The 19,384-nt window shown below is 39.5% G+C and overlaps 1 protein-coding gene across 12 annotated transcripts in view; it reads left to right on the top strand.

Moving 5' to 3' along the window:
- TENM4 (teneurin transmembrane protein 4) overlaps positions 1-19,384 on the top strand; it is a 1,542,144-nt gene that overhangs the window by 1,340,143 nt on the left and 182,617 nt on the right. For 8 of the 12 annotated variants that reach the window (XM_064720073.1, XM_064720105.1, XM_064720113.1 and 5 more), the window contains 2 exons: positions 854-952; positions 3,029-3,264. In XM_064720073.1, coding sequence (XP_064576143.1) covers positions 854-952; positions 3,029-3,264 — 335 coding nt within the window. The remainder of the gene's footprint in view (positions 1-853; positions 953-3,028; positions 3,265-19,384) is intronic. The other 4 variants (XM_064720130.1, XM_064720137.1, XM_064720155.1 and 1 more) reach the window with 1 other exon arrangement.

Here is a 19,384-nt window from a genome sequence, read left to right on the forward strand (position 1 = left end):
TTCAGCATTTGTAGGTCAAAATGTGACTTATAAAAGAACATGCCGGGAGGACAAATACTGCAAAATATTGCTGCTGTATGCAGTGTCAGTCCCAAGCATTTGCATGTGCAGGCACTAAGTATCTTCCTTATTGCCTGTATTTTCCAGATTATAGCCAATAGCCTGGTGTTGGAATTTGGGTTACAGCTTAACCTGCTTCTGGCTTGTATCTGCTTATCACCAAGAGACTTTCGTTTGGAATACTGATATTAAGTAAAAGTCACATTTTGAAAATTTACATTTTACTCTATTTAGTGAGTTATTATTCAACAAGGGAAATAAATTAATCAAACTGGACACTAAAAAGTCCTTAAATCCAAAAATGAAACTAAAGCAAAGGAGTGGCAGATTTTTGCTGGAAATCCATGAGAAAGTTAAGTGCAAAAGTGCTGCCAAGGTACTGGCCACAGTGGGATAGAGATACTGTGCTGTCCCTTTTCAGAGTTACTGTAACACAGGTGCAGGAGTATAACCAGATTTCAGCTGGGCTGGTCCTTTGGATCCAGGAGTTTGGAAGGTTTCAGGTGTCACTGGCAATAAATAATGTGCATTGAACAAAGACATCCACTTTTTTGATACATGCACAAGGGCGTGTGTGCTTGTATGTGTGTATATGCATATATATAGTGTATATATAAAGAAATGAACATTTTAAAAAGCTATATATGTATATGTGTAGCATCTTATACATATAAATATATGGTCCATCATTCTAATTCCATGCACAACTGCACTATAACCATTGTGGTTTATAAGATCACACTTCATATATGCATGACTCACTGGCTTCATTCATGTTTCCATATGTATGTAGAAACATAGCAAAGCAGACATTCCTAGAGACATTGCAGGACAACCTCATTGAGATGGACATTCTCACCTCCTCCCGACATGACGGTGCTTACAATGATGGGTATGTGACACTTACGTGGTCTTCCTGTTTACTGTACAGTCATTATGATCTTTGCATGAAAGCATTTTGTCACACCAGTGATGTTTAAGGGCAACACCATTGCTGACCTCTTCCGATATGGCTTTAAAAAATTAATTTCTGGGGCTTAGAGCATTGTGTCCTGTACATATTAATGGAAAACTCATTCATATGCTAGTGAGCCACTGCATGCCATTTGCTTTTTATCCCCTTATTGTTTTGAAATTCTTTTGATTTGTAAGAAGTACCTACAGCAATTTCAACTCCCATATTAACCAAAATTAATTTAATTTTCATAAAAATCTGAAACCTTTATTGTGCTGTCAGCCTGATACTTCACTGTTTAACTGATATCTTCCACATACATTATCTCACAAGTAAGTGTCTGCTAGTGGTGTATGTCAGCCAAGCCTTGGAGTTTGACTTTAACATTCTGGCACCTTTATGCAAATTTTGATCACATAACTTTAAAATTATAATGGACTTTTAACTTGATAGTTGGTGCCAAAACTGTTGAATCTTTTTTGGCAGCTCATAATTTGGTAGCCATCATTCACACAAGAGCTTATTGGTGTACTTGAGCACTGCAGGTGCCTCTTTGCTCAGAACAGATACACCTCTATCTAAAGAAATACTTTTCAAAAAGGGGATAGTATCTGCCTTATTGTAATTTTTTTCTTTTTTGTGTAAAGCATTAGTAGAAATAAAAAAATAATGAATCTTTCTCTAATGCTCAGCAGTCATGCTTAGAGTACCAGTAGAACCATGGCTGTATTAATACAGACACCTATTTTGGAAAATTATATGTTGCATTTTCCTGCATGAATTGGTGGCTTTCCTGCACTGTGATGTTTCTGCATGTGATGTTTCCCCCCATCATGGCACAAGTAACTTCATGGGGAAAATAGAGTCACTTCTTCATCTGGTATTAGCCACTGACTGACTCCCACGAATCCATGCTGATTGCATTTACTCTGGCTGCAAATCTGGCCCCATAAGCCGTGGCAGAATCTGCAAAGGGCACTGAGGCTGTTTCCCAGTCCTCATAAGCTCCATTTTTGTTTTACAGAAGCATGGTGGTAGATTAGTCCACTCCATTTCCCTGGTTTCATTCCCAGAATTTGAATGCCTTTTACAGCATGATGTCCCACCTAAATCAGGTTTTTCATTTAGTATTCCCATGGACAGAAGTTCCACTGGGACATTTCATTTCAGAAACTCATGGGTTTCAGTGTGTTCTTTCCATGCTGACTTCCATGAGTGTCACCCAAGGTGCTCATGGGCTGGCTCTCAGGCTGCGTTTGTCGTAATGGGCAAAATATGGTGCCTCCCAATGTGTCACTGGACAGGAAATGCTGTTGCCTTTGACAGTAATTCACACTTTTTTAAAAGTAGCCTTCTATCCAAGGTGCACTGGACTGCTTTGTGGAAGCAGGGGCTTCTCCCCACTGGCAACACACAGGACTTTGATGCTTTTAGCCATGCCATTGTCTGACACTTAAATTTGCTGGATGGGGACAGTGTGAATATTCCCCTCTGTGACAATTTGGGTGCTATGGAATGGCTTAAGCTCCTTTTCCCCATCCCCATTCACCAATGCCGCACAAAAAACGCTCTCATGCAGTGATCAATAAATTGATAAACGCCCTCCCTTCTTTAAACTGACCTCTGCTCCTCTTCAGCCTCCGTAGGGCATTTCTGTGGGAGTGCGAGCAGGCTCCCAGTTGTGCCCGTGCCACCAGTCTGTCGTAGCTGTGCTTGGGGTTTTCATCTCACTCTAACGCCAGCTCTTCCACAGAGGGGACTCCTGCCCTTGAAGAGTTCTCTGTGGCAATTGTTGGCACTTTGATTTTTTCTTTTGGTTTTGTTTTCTTTTACTCTATGTGACTTGCCTTTGATTTTTATTCTTCTCTTTTGTGCATGCCGTCCGTGTCTGTAGCCAGCATTGTGTGGAGCTGCTTTCCTCGTCCTGGCAGCAGTCGCCATTCTCCCACCCCACGCCTCCCTCAGCATCGATTTGTGTGAGGAGTCACTTGCTGTTGGTCTTTCTTCCCTCAGGCACTTCCTGTTCAAACCTGGAGGCACTTCTCCCCTTTTTTGTACAACGTCGCCGGGATATCCCCTGACGTCCAGCACTGTGTACTCGCCTCCCCCTAGGCCCCTTCCCAGAAGTACCTTTTCTAGGCCTGCCTTTAACCTGAAGAAACCCTATAAGTACTGTAACTGGAAATGTGCTGCTCTGAGTGCCATTGTCATCTCAGTCACGCTGGTGATCCTGCTGGCCTATTTCATAGGTAAGCTTGTTGCTGTTTGTTTTTCTTTCTTTTATTTCATTTCTCTACAAACCCTCCCGTACTGCTAATGTTTGGGAAACAGAGGGTCAAGACTGTGGTACAAAGTGATGGGTAAATAAGGCATCTGTTGACTTGTTTGTGTTGCAGTGTTGTGGTAGGGAGCTTAACACCTGTCATAAAGCCAGAAGGGCTTAGTAAAACATGAGTCATATGAGGGAGTTGTACTCCCTTCAATTTCATGGACTGTTTACATTCTGCAGAAAAAAGTGTACCTGGAATGAGGCAAAGCCACCAGGGTTTCTCTAAGCATCCCATTAAAACAGGATGTCCCAGCCACATCCAGGTCCCTCAGTGCTGACTTTGGTGGGACAGGTCAGAACCAAGATCCTGGTACACAAAAATGTGGTTTAATTCTATCATTTGGTGACACACCCATTTCAGTGACATTTAACTAATTATATTGGAGTTCACAGGGTGACCAGGAAGATGGAGAAGGACTGGGTTGAGATTGTGGTTCATCAGGGCCTTTTTAGAGTAGGTGCTGCTAGTGAAATTTGCATCTTGGGTGGAAAAGCAGTGGATTTTTCTTTAACTGTGCATGATCTGAATTTCTTTGTTTTATGCAGCTTGTCAGTGTTCATTGCAAAAAAGCATTCTTTTTGTGTGTTGCAAAAGTAATTGAACTGCTAGAAGTGAAAACTGTATTTTTAAGCCTGTAAAGCTGGAATGTTACCATTACTTTTTCTTCAGTTCTCTTTGATATGTGTGTTATAAATGTCTTTAAAAAGTCGATTCCTAGACTTCTGTGTTAAACTGTCTGTGGTGCAAACTCCAGTTGTCAGACACTTTTAGCTGTGTTCATGGGTAAAAAAGCCCATTTCTCATGGCTCAAATGAGTCTTTTTGATTTTGCTGTGACTTCCTGTACGCTAATGATCTATAAAAGGTTGTGGTTAGAATTACAAATCTTAGTCTGGATCGAAAGATTTTGCTTTCATTTTACATGAATATGATTAGCACCACCACAAAGGATTGCTTTTACTGTGTTCCTTTTATATACACTTCTTTAATGACTGATACTTTTCCACTTCTGCCTTGCATCATACTCTGGTCACTTTTATGGCTCCTGTAAGAGAAACAGGAATGATTAATTAACCAACATTAAATCAGCAGCAGTTTGATGAAATATGCAGTCAGTTTTCATCATTTGCTCTGTACATTTAGAGTCACCTTTCTCATTTGTCTGGCATTCTCCTTATGTCCTGAACATGGTTCCTTTGGACATAATCTCCATGTATTGGAGGAGAAAGGAGAATCATTTCAGCTCAGCATAGCAGTGCCAGTTCATTGTGGAGGAGGAGGAGGAGGAGGTGTGTGCTGGTTGATAGATGGAGAGGAGTTTGGTTTGCTGCTTTCCAACTCAGAACCCTGTCTCAGAGTTCACAAAAGATCACATGCCTGCTTAAAGCCACAGTTAATGTTGTTAAAAGGAAGGTCCAGTGAGTGCCCTCCCATCTTTTTTATCCTCTCCATTGAAGTGATTTCCCTGGCATTTGCCAGACACCACGGATGGCTGGCAAGGTTCCAGAAATGCTGAAAAGGTTGAACCACTGTAATTAAGGGTCATAATTACTAATTTCTAAAGGAACTACCAATTATTAAAAATCAAATCCAACAGTTCAGTTCAGCATAAACATATTTAGCAAAGATTGCCTCTACCAGACCCAGTGTTCTGATCAACGAGAAAAAAGGCAGATATTTAATTAGATTTTGATGAAAAATTGTGTTTAATTTCAAGTATAATCAATTATTAATTACTGTAATGAGTGATTCTGGCGGGGTTTACTAATTAACTCATTTAAAAATTATGAATAACCTTTTCATTTGTAATTATTTTTTACATCCTGTCAAGTTGCAGATGAGAATTTTATCACCTAACCCAAAAGAAAAGAAATGAATGAGACAGTCAAAATGTACTTTCACTAAGTTAAACTGAGAAATTTTGCATTTTGATATGAACTATGTAATTCTTAATAGGAGGTTGTTTATTATTCCAAGTAACCTGGTCTGTTTGCAAACAAATTACTGTTTTTCCTTCAATTTTGGGCTTTCTTCCCCCTTCATTTTCTTACAGATAATTTTTCTCATGTAAGCAGTACCTTGCTCTTTTCAATGCCATGGGGACAGTCTGAGTGGTAAGGTATAACTTAGTGATGAATAAAAGGTCTAATCTGTGTAACAGTCTGGGTATTGGGAACTTGACTGCTTTCCATCTGCTCTTGTTAGTTAAAATGGAAGTTGTCTTTTAATGACCATTTTCATCCTCCAGAGCAAACTGAGGTTATTGAAAAGATTCCCACTTAAGTGAATGGACTTTAGGTTGGGTCTCACTGCAGCAGCTTGGCATTTAATCTGGTTTTTTGTACACTGGTTAGATAATGTAAATGCTTCAGAGTGGTATATAGGCCTTCAGGATGTTCCTCACGGCATCAGGCTTGTCACAGTTTTCTGTTTAAATATTAAAAACTGCCCACTGCAGGCCTTGCCTGTGTGTAGAAGTGTGGAGCTAAAGACATATTGAAGAGACTCTGCTACTTCCTGCGTGACAGACGCTCAGGCACAACTGTGGTGGGCGCCCATCTGAGGCTGGCAGGGCTTCATGGAAACAACAAGGCACCGGTCATTTCTGAAATTTTTTGCTGAAGCCAGTTTCTTTTTGAAATTCACCTGGGGAACTTGCTAAATCATTTGTTTGAAGCGAAAAGGCAGAGTTTCTATTATTTCATGTAAGTCTTTATGACATTTAGCAGCCTGAGGTTCATTTATCTTGCTGGGCTGTTTCAAAGTGAGGAGAGGAGACATAAATAGGTGTCCATGGCAGCTGAAGGGCTGCCGTCATGTGTCAACACTGTGATCAAGGGGAAGGTTTTACTGTGCTGAGTCACTGGTCTGGAGAGATAATGACAAAAAAATGTAACAGAGTGTATTAAACACCAGAAGCTGATTTTCATTTGAATTAACCAGCTTTTGATTGACTTGTTGCCCCTTTTCAAAGAGTCAGACACCATACCAAAGCAGTGGTGACAGTGCCCATCAGTGGTTTGCACACACAGAGTTTATGCAAATCCCACAAGCTCCACAGAAGTTTGTCTCATGCCGTGAGAACACCAAGGAGAAAAGCAGGGACATATCAGGGCTGCAACATTAAGGTGATGGAACCATTGAAATCAAAGGCCTCTCCTTGAGCAGCTCAGAACTGTCCTGCAAATTTGCTATTCCAGGAGTTCCTGAAGAGATATGACTTTAAAATTGAATTCCCCATTTTAGGACTGTCCATTCAATGGACAGCTAGACAAGAAAAATTTTCCTGGCTTTTGCTGGGATTTGGTGAGGTCTGTATAGCATCATTGAGTTCTGCCTTGGAGAGCTAATTTCTAGCAAGATTCTAATGGCAGAGACAACCTCACGAGGTGTGTTGCTATGCTAATACTTTGCCAGCAGTTCCTGTACCTTATAGATGCCAGACCTGCTAGCAGAGCATTGTAAAGAGTTTCTGACATTGCTGTACTGCTTGGGAGGAAGTTTAGAAACAGAAAATACCTGTCTGATTGTCCAGATCTCCATGCCCAGCAGCTGTTTGGCTAGGTCTGTGGAACAGTTTCTGAATTAATTAGTGATGGAGAATGGATTCTGGCTGTTTAAACAGAAGTTATTATCCTCTCCCTGATGTAGATTCCAGACTAGATGGAAGTGCAATTTGATGGTGTTAGGCACTTGCAATTTTCCTATACTTAAGCATGTGCTGCGGTTGCATTGCATGAACAGCAAGAAAGATGGGCATTTGATTTAGATTAAAGCTAGGGCTGGAAAATATATTATGAAGCCAAAACAGACTTTTTATTGGAGTCAGAGCTCTCTACTTTTCAGCTCTGTGTTCATTTGAAGTCTGTACAGATGCAGCTTCACTTGAAGAACAGTGTTGCTTGCTGCAGGCAAAATGCTTTGACAGTAAAAGTGTGCTAGGACTATGATGTGTTTTATAAAGCGTCTTTCTTTTTATTGTCTAAGAATCACCCCGAAAGCTAGCTTTAGCTCTGTTTGTCCATGATTCTTTGATGCTGAGGAGCAAACCCAATTTAAAGCAGCTCTCCAAAGCTCTTAGAAATCTAATTAGTTAGCTATGGATGTATAGTGTACCAATTACCATGGTGTTTACATAGTAAGAGATCAATAGGGAAAGTTGCTAATGCTTAATTATTAAACGTGATCCATATCTATTAATCCTACATTTATACCTTGACATTAAGGTTATAAATAAATATAAAGCAATTTATTACCCTGCCAACAGGCTACCTTCAATTTCTGCTTTAATAATTATTTTCTGATCCCAGATTAAGTTCTATTTTGCTACTGTTGACATTTGTTCTTTTGATTTACAAGGATTTTAAATCAAAATCTTTGAAAGTTTGCTATTTCCATCTTGTCTTTGATAAAAGGCAGAAATGAGAGCTAAACAATCTGTTCTAGGAAGGCCTTTATGTTATGAAGTCAATCTGTTGCCTCAAACAGAGCATTGAGGTCCTTTTTTGGTTCCTTCACGTTTTCACAAAATCACTGTGTTCTATTCACTCAGTAACTGCATACTCGTTTACTTAATTTTACCCTTAATCAATAAAAGTGTCAGATCCAGTCTAAAAGGTGCTTTAGTATTTCCAGTGATATATTTTGTGTATTGTAAATGTTTGTGAAACTACATTCCAGGACACTGGTTGAGTTGAACCACCATCTCGAGCCAGCACTACATTTTTTTCCTGTGTAGTATGACTTGAATATGTGGGGTTTTGGTTTTTTCTATTAAAGCTGGCTCTTATTGTACCAAATGCAGACAAACACCACTGGGGTGAGAAGGTTAGTGCCTCCCTCACTAAGCAGGACAGTTTAGATGACATGTAGCTCTTACTTTCACACCACTGACATTTAGGAAATATGGGTCTTATTCTTCTCGTGCGCATGCTTCTCTTAATCTGCAGCAACTCCATTCCCTTCAGCACTGGTTCAAATGCAGACACAGTCAGTGGCCTTGGGCCCAGTGTTTGCAACAGGAGCTGGAAAAATCTGCATGTATTTTTATAAATTCCTGGTTCTGGAAATTGACCTGACTGAAGATAAAATATAAGTCATGACAGATCTTAACTCTTCAATCCAGTTTTGGATGATCTTTTTTTGTTGTTGTGTCACAAATTTTGCCCCTGTAGATTTTCTCAGAAAGGCTAAGGCATGAAAATAGTCTCAATCCCATGGAGAGATGCCATCAGTTTAAGAGTCTTTCTGACTACTCAAAAATGTGTAGAGTTGCAGAAATCTTTTTGCCTTTTCTGTTCTGTAGCAGAGAGATGGGAAGGTCACAGGACTCCGTGTTCACCTCAGTCACACTTCACTATGTTAGAGAAACAGCAAGGGCAGCTGCTGTGGGTACAATTTATAAGAGGCTGGTGAGTAGCAGTGAGGTCAGGAAAGCTGCCTCAGGTAGTCTGGCAGAATAAACTTTCCTTGGCCAGTTCCACAACGAAATATGACTCAAATGCTTCAGCCCCACCTCTTTACTAGCATTGCCCCTCTCAAAATGCATGCACACATGGAGAGTAATTATTGGAGAAAAGAGAAAGACACAAAATTCAATCAGAGAGTAGGTTTAGATAGACACTGGAGAGAATTTTTTTCTGTGAGAGTGGTGAGGCAGTGGCATGGGTTGCTGGAGATGTGGCTGCCCCATCCCTGAAAGAGGTCAAGGCCAAGTTGGATGGGGCTTTGAGCAACCTGGTCTAGTGGAAGGTGTCCCTGCCCATGGCAGGGTGGTTGGAAACTTGATGGTTTTCTTTTCTTTAACATCCCTTCCAACCCAAAGCATTCTAGGATTCTGTGTAAGTTAAAACTGCAGTGGGTTACATTCAGTCTTACATTTGTGCCTGTTTTGTTGTCTTTTGCTGCAGCTTTAAGTACATGGTGGTATGAATTATAATGTTGATCTTTTATTTTCTATCACTTGCAAAGTCCTCAAGAGCTCTTTGTATTATTAGGTGATTGTGTGCATCTTTTTTTTTTACTTTGAATTTTCCAGTGTATGTTTGCATAGCAGCTACTCTTAGCTTTATAATTTAGAGCGAAGGAAGTACAAGTGATGTATCCGCTATTGTGCCTGAAAATAAAAGTGATAAAGGTACAAGATGCCACTGTAAATTTATTATTGTTAAGATCAATTCATTCAGATGGGTATAAAAAACCTTGCCATAGAAACTCCATTAAAGAACATTCACTGTTTCAATCTAAATAAGATTTGTAACCTGAACTTAAAAGTGTTGTGATTAGAGAAATGATGGATAGGCATTTGAAAGAATCACAGAACCACTTAGACTGGAAAAGACCTCTACGATCATTGTGTCCAACCTTCAATGGAACATGACAATGTCAAATAAACTACAGCAAAAAGTGCCAGGTCAAGTTGTTTCTTGAGCACCTCCAGGCATGGTGACTACACCACCTCCCTGGGCAGTCCATTTCATTGCTTAACAACCCTTTCCATGAGGAAATTCTTCTCTTGTCCAGCCTGCACCTCCTCTGGCACAGCTTGAGACTGTGTCCTCTTGTCCTGTCCCTTGCTGCCTGGGTAAAGAAGCTGACCCTCCCAAGCTCCTTTCAGGTGGCTGTACAGAGCAATAAGGCCCCCATTTGAGACTCCTTTTCTCCAGGATAAACGCCCCAGCTCCCTCAGCCACTCTTCATAGGACTTACTCTCTAGACCCTTCACGGGCTTCCTTTCCCTTTTTGGACTCAAAGGAGACACACTTCTGCAAGAAAATATTACTGTAAAAGTGGAGCGGGATATTGCAGACCTGCTTATTTTGCCAGACTTGCCCAGTCTGTGGAAACTGGGAAGTACTAAAATGTAGGTATCCATGTGATGACAATATGTTCTGATCTTGGTGGCAAAATTTCTGCTTTGCAAAGTGGTTAGTACTTCTTCAGAGTCTACACTGATAAATATACTGGGATAGTTTACATCTTTTCTCGACTACTTCAGTGTTTATTGGAGGCAGGAAGAAGCCTAAGGATTCCCATAACTTTAATTTAAAGCTGTTTTCTCAATTTTCAGTAAGTTAAAATCCATTAACTATCACATCATGCAGACTGACCTCTTTGCACGTCGAAGCCCAGCAAACCCCAGCTACTTACTCTACCTGTTTTACATAGGTAAGTCACATACGTCCTTCAGCTGGCTTCTTCCCAGCTGATATGTGTAAGCATCCCATTAGGTCTTTCTGGATTATAAAAGTTACACTAGGATATTATTGTACAGCATTTTCTTGTTCTTACTCCTTAAGTCATTTGCTCTCTCTGCTTTCCAGTTGCCACTGTCCCATCTCATGGACATTTTTTGGTCCATTATCCAAAGTATATAGGCTGACCATTGACACTGTTTGAATCATTCAGATTTAGTTACTGCCCTGCTCTTCTGTTTTTCTGTTCTGCCCTCATGATTGTATTTCTCACTTGAAGTATTGAGCTACATGTTTAATGATCCATGATTTTATATTTACTTACGTAACACTGATGCAAATGTTGAATAATTTCAGGCTAACTATCAGTTGTTCAACTTCACAAGAAATTCTAATGTGATGATTATTCAACAGCAGTGATAATTTTAATGTCTTTCAGTTAGTTTTTAAATACACGTATACATGTCTTTATAGCCTTCAAAAATGCTTGTTTGTTTAATCACATCAAACTAAATCACATCTCTTACTAAGCTGTAATCTTTTCAAAGAAGGAGTAACTGTTTCTTAAGATCTGTTTTTCAGAAAAGCAATATGGTTGGCCTGAGATACCATGCATTGACTTTCTTTATTCTTTATCAGTTCAATTCTATGGTTTTTGTTATTTTGTCTGTAGTAGATATCAGACTACCCAAACCAAGTGACTTGCATCCTGTCCTTTTCCCTTCTTAAATATTTGTAGAGCCGTAATCTTGTTCTAATTTCTTGGAAGCTGGTTCAGTATTAATCAGTGAGTCAGATTCTTCCTTCTTCTTTACTGGGTACAAGTTAAATGAGCCTGCAGATTTAAAAATGTTTGTCCTTAAATAGATGTACTTCAGTATAATTCCTGGTTACTAATGGACCAGAAAAAAACTTATTTCCTGTGAAATTATTGCATTATTGTAGTTATTTTCAAAAACGAGAACAAAAATTCTTACTGAATGCTTCAGTCTTTACTAAAATATTATTAGCAATTTCCCTATCTCCATCAATATTGCTGCTCATTTTGCTAGGTTTCAGTACACTTTAAAAAAAGTTCTATTGTTCTGTAGGTTTTTTTCAAGACATGTATTTTTTCTTGATGTCCTCAGCTTCTTTTTGCCTCTCTCCCTGGCTTTAGATTTATATAGATTACTCTCTGTTCCCCTATTGTTCTGGCTTTTATATGTTACTTTTTTTTATTTCCTCGTATTGTTTTATTTTGACATTGATTGAATAGGTCCTTTTGTCAAAGTCTGATCCTCTTTCATCATTGCAGGATCACTGGAAGAATGACTTCCATTCAGAAGTAGACCACCAATATAACTGATTATTTAACCAGTTGAAAGTGGATTGTGGCTATGCATCCAGTGGGCTCCATCTGATCTGGGAGTCTGCATCAGTGTGCCATGAAACCGCACATTAGTTGGCCCTTTAGATGCCTGATCCTTCCTTAAAATTAAGAATCTTTAATACAAGGAGAGATTAATGTAATTCCATCTGGTTTTATTAAATGGTCAGATACAGGCTCTCAACCCATAAGCTTTTATCAGTTGCTTTTAGTGAGGTTTTATAGTTGCTCTAAACCCCCAGAAAAGAAAATAACAGCAGGCTGACTCCAGAAGTGCTAGCCTTGTCTTTATGACAGTGGCCCAGATGTGCTGCTATAATCTTTATTTCACGACTTAGATTGACCTTTGCACACAGATGCTGAAAAAATCAGTTTTACGGATCTTTATATGTCTTGTGGAAGGAGTTCTCTTTGAGTCCATGTTTTTATTCCATACTAATTAGTGTGAAATAATGGAATTTAATTGCAGTTAAGTGGAGACAGAAAGAATTGTTTCCCGTAATGGGCTTTTTCAATGTTTTTAAATACCAAACGTTTTTGTGGGTAACTAGTCATAGAGTAATCTCAATTAGGGATGTCACTGCAGTGAAGAATGCTCCTTGGTTATAGTTTAGTGTTTATCTCCCATTGTTTTCTAGCATATTTTTGCAGCCAGGTTATACATTTCTATGGAATGTGCGCAGCGATGTATTCTCAGAGGTTTTTACCTGTAATTAAAATTGAGTTATGTAGTAGATAGACATCTTTATAGGGTGAGGTGTTGTTGTTAAGTATACTGCTCAGGTAACATCCTGATGACCTGTAAAATAATGAACAGAATGTCCAGTCCACTCTTTTCCTCTTTGTCAAGATTTCAAGGCACTGTTTATGCTGAAACAAAAGCTCTGGAAGGACCACTTCCATACTTCCCTTTGAGATAGTAGGCTCTGGTGCTCTATAGGCAGAGGTTGTTGAATCTTTGTGTTTCACTGCTAGCCTATAAACTCTCCCATCATCTCTAGCTTTTCCTATCTTCCTCTCCATTTGATTTTATCATACCTCAACTTCCAAGTGTGTCCCTGTTGCACTCAGAAGCTCTTGCCTAGGCGGATGATGAGAACAGGATATGTTGGCTGTTTTCAAATAATGGTAGCATGTGAAACAGCAGCAGCATCTCACCTTGCTTGCCCAGTACAACTGCAGCATCACTTCATTGTGAAAAAAAACTCTTTAAAAAGCAAATGAGAACCAGGCAGTTGGCAGAAATGATAGCTATGCTTACCCTAAGTATTTCAAAAGAAAATCTAATTGGAGTATCAATGGAGAGAATCCGATTCAATTATGGCAGAAATCATAATGAAATCAAGCATTAAAAGAGTTTCCAGAGGCTTTTGGTTAAAAAAAAATCCTTCAATCTAAGCATAATGATGTTCCAAACAGCATTAATCTTGATGGTTAGTAACAAATTACTGATTTTAGTATACCTTCCCCAGTCATATTGTGTCATAGGATACTCCAGGTTGTGGAACATATACATGGGACCATTCTAGGTACCCAACTGGTCCAGAAGGGATACATTTCTCTACTGTTAAACTCCTATGGGTATTCAGACCCAAACCAGCTATTAAGAATGATCTCTGGTCTTTGCCAGCTGAACAGTGCACAGGAATTTGGAAGGTACTGGCTGATGAGAGCCAGTGCCATGGGTAGAGTTCTTTCTAACAAATAAATGTTACAGAATATCAAGTTATCCTGCTTAGTACTGTTTAATTCACTACTGTCAACTTAGTCTTTGGGGATGCAGGGGCAAAGCAGTGTGTTGTGCCCCCGAGCAAGCAATTTCTTACATTTGTATTTAATGATAAACCAGAATTATCATGGCCTAAGTTATCACAAGGGAATGTCTGGGCATCTCCCTACAAGAAAGACATTGAGGTGCTGGATGGAACATGTCCAGAGATAGACAACAGAGGTGGGGAAAGGATGGAGCACAAGTCTGATAAGAAGCAGCTGGGGGTGTTTAGCCTGAAGAAAATGAGGCTCAGGTGGACCTTACATCTCTCTACAACTGCCTGAAAGGAGATTGTAGCCAGGTGAGGGTCGGCCTCTTCTCCCAGGCAGCCAGTGATAGGACTAGGGAAAATGTCTGTAAGTTACACCAGGGGAGGTTTAGATTGGGTATTAGGAAAGGTTTCTTCATTGAAAGGGTTGTCAAGCAGTGGAAGAGGCTGCCCATGGTGAAATTGCTGTGGTTGGAGCTGTTCAAAAGGCACATGGATGTGGCAGATGGAGATGTGGTTTAATGGTGAACGTGTCAGTGCTGGGTTAGTGGTTGGACTTGATGATCTTAGAGGTCTTTTCCAACTTTTATGATTCTGTGATTCTATAGCCTAAATAGATGTGAGAGCAGGCATGTGGATCCACCAGGTGATGTGGCACTCATTTAGGCAAAATTCTGCTTTTGGATCTACTGTTGTTCTCTGTTTATATTGCAGAAGTACTGAAGTGAAGGAGAATTGTGACACCTCTTTTTTAATTAGGTAGAATAAGCAATGGTGTGTACTTTATCACACCTCTGATTCACCCTGAGCTGGCTACCACAAAACTAGAAAATCTGAGTTCACACATGCTCAGTAGGGACCTAGTTAGAGTGCAGTAGCAAAACTGTCCATGCCGATTGTTCCTTCCCTTTCCAACCCCCTCCTACTGCTACCAAGCAGACTGCACATATGGCATCCCTAGAAAGCAATTGAATGTGCTACAATGCTGGAGTTGCCAGGGTTGAGTGGTAATTTCTGTGCAATTGTTCTGCTCAGCATTGGGCCAGTAGAAAAAAATAGCCTGTGATGAGGGAATTAAAGGCTATTACAGAGTACATATGCATACAGGGGCTGATGTAAAATCACAAAAGCAATCTTAATTCTGTTCTTTGCTCATTTTTGAGTGCTTGACTTGGCAAACTTCAGGGTTTTTTAGCAACTGCTTTTTTTTAGGTAAAATTAAATATAAAGATGGCTGTGGGTCTTTCTAGAACACTGTGGGTTGCACTTGCTGTCACTTGCCTTAGTCTATGTGCTGGATTTAGTTCTAAGTCCAAGGGAACAAATCATCAGGTTGTGTTTTGTTATTGAGAGAGCTTTTTACACTGATCTGAACCTTTCATTTTGATTTATAGCATCTGAAAGCATTGTGCTGGATTTTGCTCATGGTCGCTGGACAGACACAAAAATTATTGTGCTGTTAATTGTGCTGTGTCAACCACTTTATCCACTTTCTCAGACTGTGCATTTGTATCCATTTGCCAAGCTTTTGTACAGAAAAAAAAAAAGGATTTTTTCCCCCCTTCAAAGAGTGTTTGTTTTTCTAGTATATGTAAAGAAAAACTAGAAAATAAACTAAAACATTCCTAGCCTGCTTTAAACTTACCTGTGCTTTTGTCATCCAAAGCAGCTAAAACAACAAAATACTCCTGAACACTGGTACAGTTAAAATTTCTTCGTATCTCTTCCAGCAGGCTCAAGGCTGACAGGATTCTGCTTTAGAGCTCAGTTTTGACAATGCTGTTGAACACTCTGGCCCAGATCTACAAAATGTGTAAATTTGTTCTGAACTTTAAACACCTCCATCATCCTCTTGAAGTCACCAGATTTACTTAGGCTAAGTAAAGCTCAAGTTAAACCTGTGCTTTGGACATCAAGGGATTCTGAGACTGCCATTTTGTTAATTTTTCTTATATCAACTAGCACAGCCCAACTGGGGCTCTGGTGCTTTTAGAATGTGCATAGTGACTAATAACACTAATGCAGTTTTCAGCTGATTTTAGGATTAAAACACAAGCAGTGGTCTCAAAGACATTTACTTGTCTTACTATAATAAAATCATGTTCATGTTCAGAAGGACAGATGAGCAGGCAGCCATCTGAGAGATCAGCTCGCACATCAAATTCTACAGCAATATTTAGATCTTCATGCTTAAACTGGGATATTTGATTTAAACTGTGATCCCACCTCTGTTGGGTGGGGTTTTAGAATAAGAGAGATATCGTTTGTGACTTCTGCGCAGCAAACTGTGGTTTTTAGTCTTTGGGCAAATTATTGTATTATTTTTGGAAGATAGGTTCTCTGAAAGTTTTCTAGTTGAGATAACAAGGAAGGAAGCATGAGAGAGCTAATGGATTTACCTATGTAAATGACACCATTTTTAATTAGTGCCTCACAGTTTATATGTGTGTAATGAAAGGGCATTTGTAAAATTATACTGTCCACAACAGGCTAGCCCAGAATTTTAGTAAATGCAAAGCAGGATAAGAGGCCCTCTGGTAGAGCTGCCTGTCCTCATTTCTCTAATTGAAGTGAATACCCCAGTGGGAAATCGATTATTTCTAATATTATATACACAAATTAAAACTCCATTTAGAGGTATAGTGGGACCATCTTATAATTGACTTTGATCTTGAAGAAATATCTCCATAATATTTATTTTAATACTGTCTCTGCCAAAAAGGATATCTAGAAGGCAAAATATTATTTTACTGAGAAAGGCCTGAGCATGTGTAACACCAATTCTACCAGAGCTTTGAGGGCTGAAATAAATTTCTTTGTTGCAGGTGGCTGCCTAATAGCAGCTGAGGTCCATCTTTCCACTTCTTACTCTATTTGAAATTAGTGTAAATGGTAAAGGAAATGACCAAAGGTGTTTAAGCAGTCAGCTCCTCAGATAAGCCATGCCACTTTGATGTCTATACTTTCTATAGGTTAACACTTTAAAAATATCCTCCTTTAAAAAAGCATAAAAATATTTAAATATACCCATTTAAAACTGCATTTTCCCTTTCCTGCAAGAAATTACAAGCTACTGTAGCACTGGAGGGGCCAATGATCATCTATTAATGATTTGAATGGACAGGCAATCATTCAAAAGACTTTGATCCTCAGGGGCAATTAGGAAGACATTGAATAGGAAGTGCTGACTCTTTGCATTGAACAAACATTGAGTTTAACTGCTTCATTTTAAAACATGCCTTTCTAGTCACTTCCTTCAAGGTTTCAAAGAAATGTGGTGCTTCAGCTGGAAGCCTTTCTTCTTCCTTATTAAGAACAATTGGGAACTAAATTAAAATATAAAGTGTTCTCCAAAGAAGAAGCTGATTGTATTTGGTAGACCATCTGCTTCTATTGTGGAAATCGTGGATACAGCTCTTCTTCAATCAGAAGGGATCAAAGAATAGCTAGTGTCAAATCAAAGCAAGTAAATGTGTTTGTGGCAGGATTTCAGGTGTTTAGCACAATGCTTTGTTTTCTCAAAAGGTAGTTCCCACCTTGCTGGCAAATTTTTAAAAGGTAGGAAGCTCTCTGTCATTTGTATTCCTCCTTTGCACGTGGTGATTCTGATTGAGGGAAGGAGAAGTGAATTATCTCCAAAAGAACCATTTTTGGTACTTGCATAGTTTAAACGTGAAGCAATAGTCAGGCAGCAAGGTGGGATCCCAGGAATCACTAGATGTATCGCATAGCATGTGTCAGAACTGAGCTGGCTGTGAAAGCACCTACATCATATTTTAGGACATTTGAGATCCTAAAAAAGTCCCACAAACAAACACTCTCTGTTTTATCAGCAAAATCCTTCCTCCTTTAACCCTGAGATGGGTGGATGCAGGTTGTCCAATTCTTAGATGAAGCAATCACATCCCAGTCCAACAAAGTGTCTTCAACCTCAAACTATGAAGGAGGCTTGAAAACCCTTTTTTTTCATTGAAGGCGGATCATTGAGCAGTTAGGAGGGGAGGCAAATGGGGAATTTACAATAGTGAGCATTACCCTTAATGTCCCTCCTGGTGCTTTTTTTATTTTTCTTAACTATTGTCTTGTGTCAAATAAATCAACAGGCAGGAAGCATAGCCATGGGACCTCCCAGCTGCAGGCTTAGAGTCTTCACTTAAACAACATGTAATCAAGCTGCCTTTTGGGCTCCATTCCTTTGTGACCTGTTAATTTTACATTTCTAGCTGCACAGCAGCTCTAATCCATCTGGGTTGTGGAGAGCCTGGTATGCAGGATTCTCTGTTCCCACATGACTGCAGTCTTGTCCTGGTGTGCAAATTCACATTCATTCAGGCAAAAGATGATTTATGAAGTCAGGTTTTCCATTTCCTGAGTGAGAGTTTTAGGCCACAGATGGAAAGCATTTATGTATAGGAAATAATTTCAGACACTAGGAATGACACAGAGTGCTGTACAGAGCTTTTGGTCACAAGGTAACTGCTGAAATCCACACAGGATGTGCCCTTACAGAAATCCCCCTCTTCTTGCCTCATGGTGCCTGGCTGAGTGACCTGGGTGTGTATGTGTTAAAGATGTGAATTCATGATACTACAAAACACTGGGATCTTCAGTCAAGATACTAGATCTCAATTCCAGATCTGTGAACATGTTCTTGGGGTATTAAATCACTGCAACACTCAAAATGTCCCCATGCTCTTAGATGAACAACAGCTTGGATCTGTCTAGTCCAGGACTTGGCCATACAAACAAGTAGAGCAGATAGTATATGCTACGTCCAGGTTTTGCCTTCTTCCTACACCAGGAGGGCCATAAAGGCACTTCAGCCCTTGACCGTCGTGTGTTCTGCCACAGAAGCCTTGGCCAGCACTGAATTGGAACAGCAGTGTAAGAGAAAAACAGTTTGATTTTTTTCTTTAATGTTTGTTTTACTGTTCCCATTCCTCCTAATCTTTGTTGATTTATTGAAGACTGACAAACCAGTGATTATTTCATGCTGAAAGGCTCCTTTTCATAACACTGGATGTCACAAAAATATGGTTTATTCTGCAACAGTCAATTCTACCACTTATACAAAAATCATATGATTTCAGTGTAGAGACAGTTATCCAGGTAATTACAGTCAAGTTTCTTCCAGAGACAGGACTGAAAGCAATACATTTACTTGAGTTAAAATTAATCCTGAGTAATTCGGTGGTGAGATTCAGCTTTTTCTCAATTAGGAAGAAAAAAGCAAAGCTCAGATATCATTTTGGAGAGCATGTTATTGTAGATCTAAGTATGAAGGGTAAAGAGGAATATGTAACCACCACATATCTTATGCTTGTTTCCACACAGAGGGGATAGCACAAAAACAACCTGTAGAAATGTCTTCTCAATCACTGAGCTTCAGCTGTTTTTCCTATTCCAAATCCCTTATACTTTTTTGTTTAACTTATCTTCACTCTATTCTAACCTTCTTTTTCTCAGTTTCTCTCATTCCATATTTTTCTCACCTTCCTCCCCTTTCTCATTTTTATTCTTGTCCATTGTGGCTTCAGTCCTTCTCATTTGTTCCTTCTCACACAGTGTTTTTCCATTTTCTCCTTTTCCCTATGCTGCACGGGGAGGCTTTGGAAAACCCTTCTCCTTCCAAGGAGTGGCCTTTTGGCTTGTGTTGGCTTAGGCTTAGCTGTCAGCAGTGCAGTGAGGTGCTTGTAGAAACCAGTAGAGTAGCAAAGC

The sequence above is a fragment of the Zonotrichia leucophrys genome, chromosome 1 (assembly GCF_028769735.1).
Source record: "Zonotrichia leucophrys gambelii isolate GWCS_2022_RI chromosome 1, RI_Zleu_2.0, whole genome shotgun sequence".
Taxonomy (NCBI): domain Eukaryota; kingdom Metazoa; phylum Chordata; class Aves; order Passeriformes; family Passerellidae; genus Zonotrichia; species Zonotrichia leucophrys.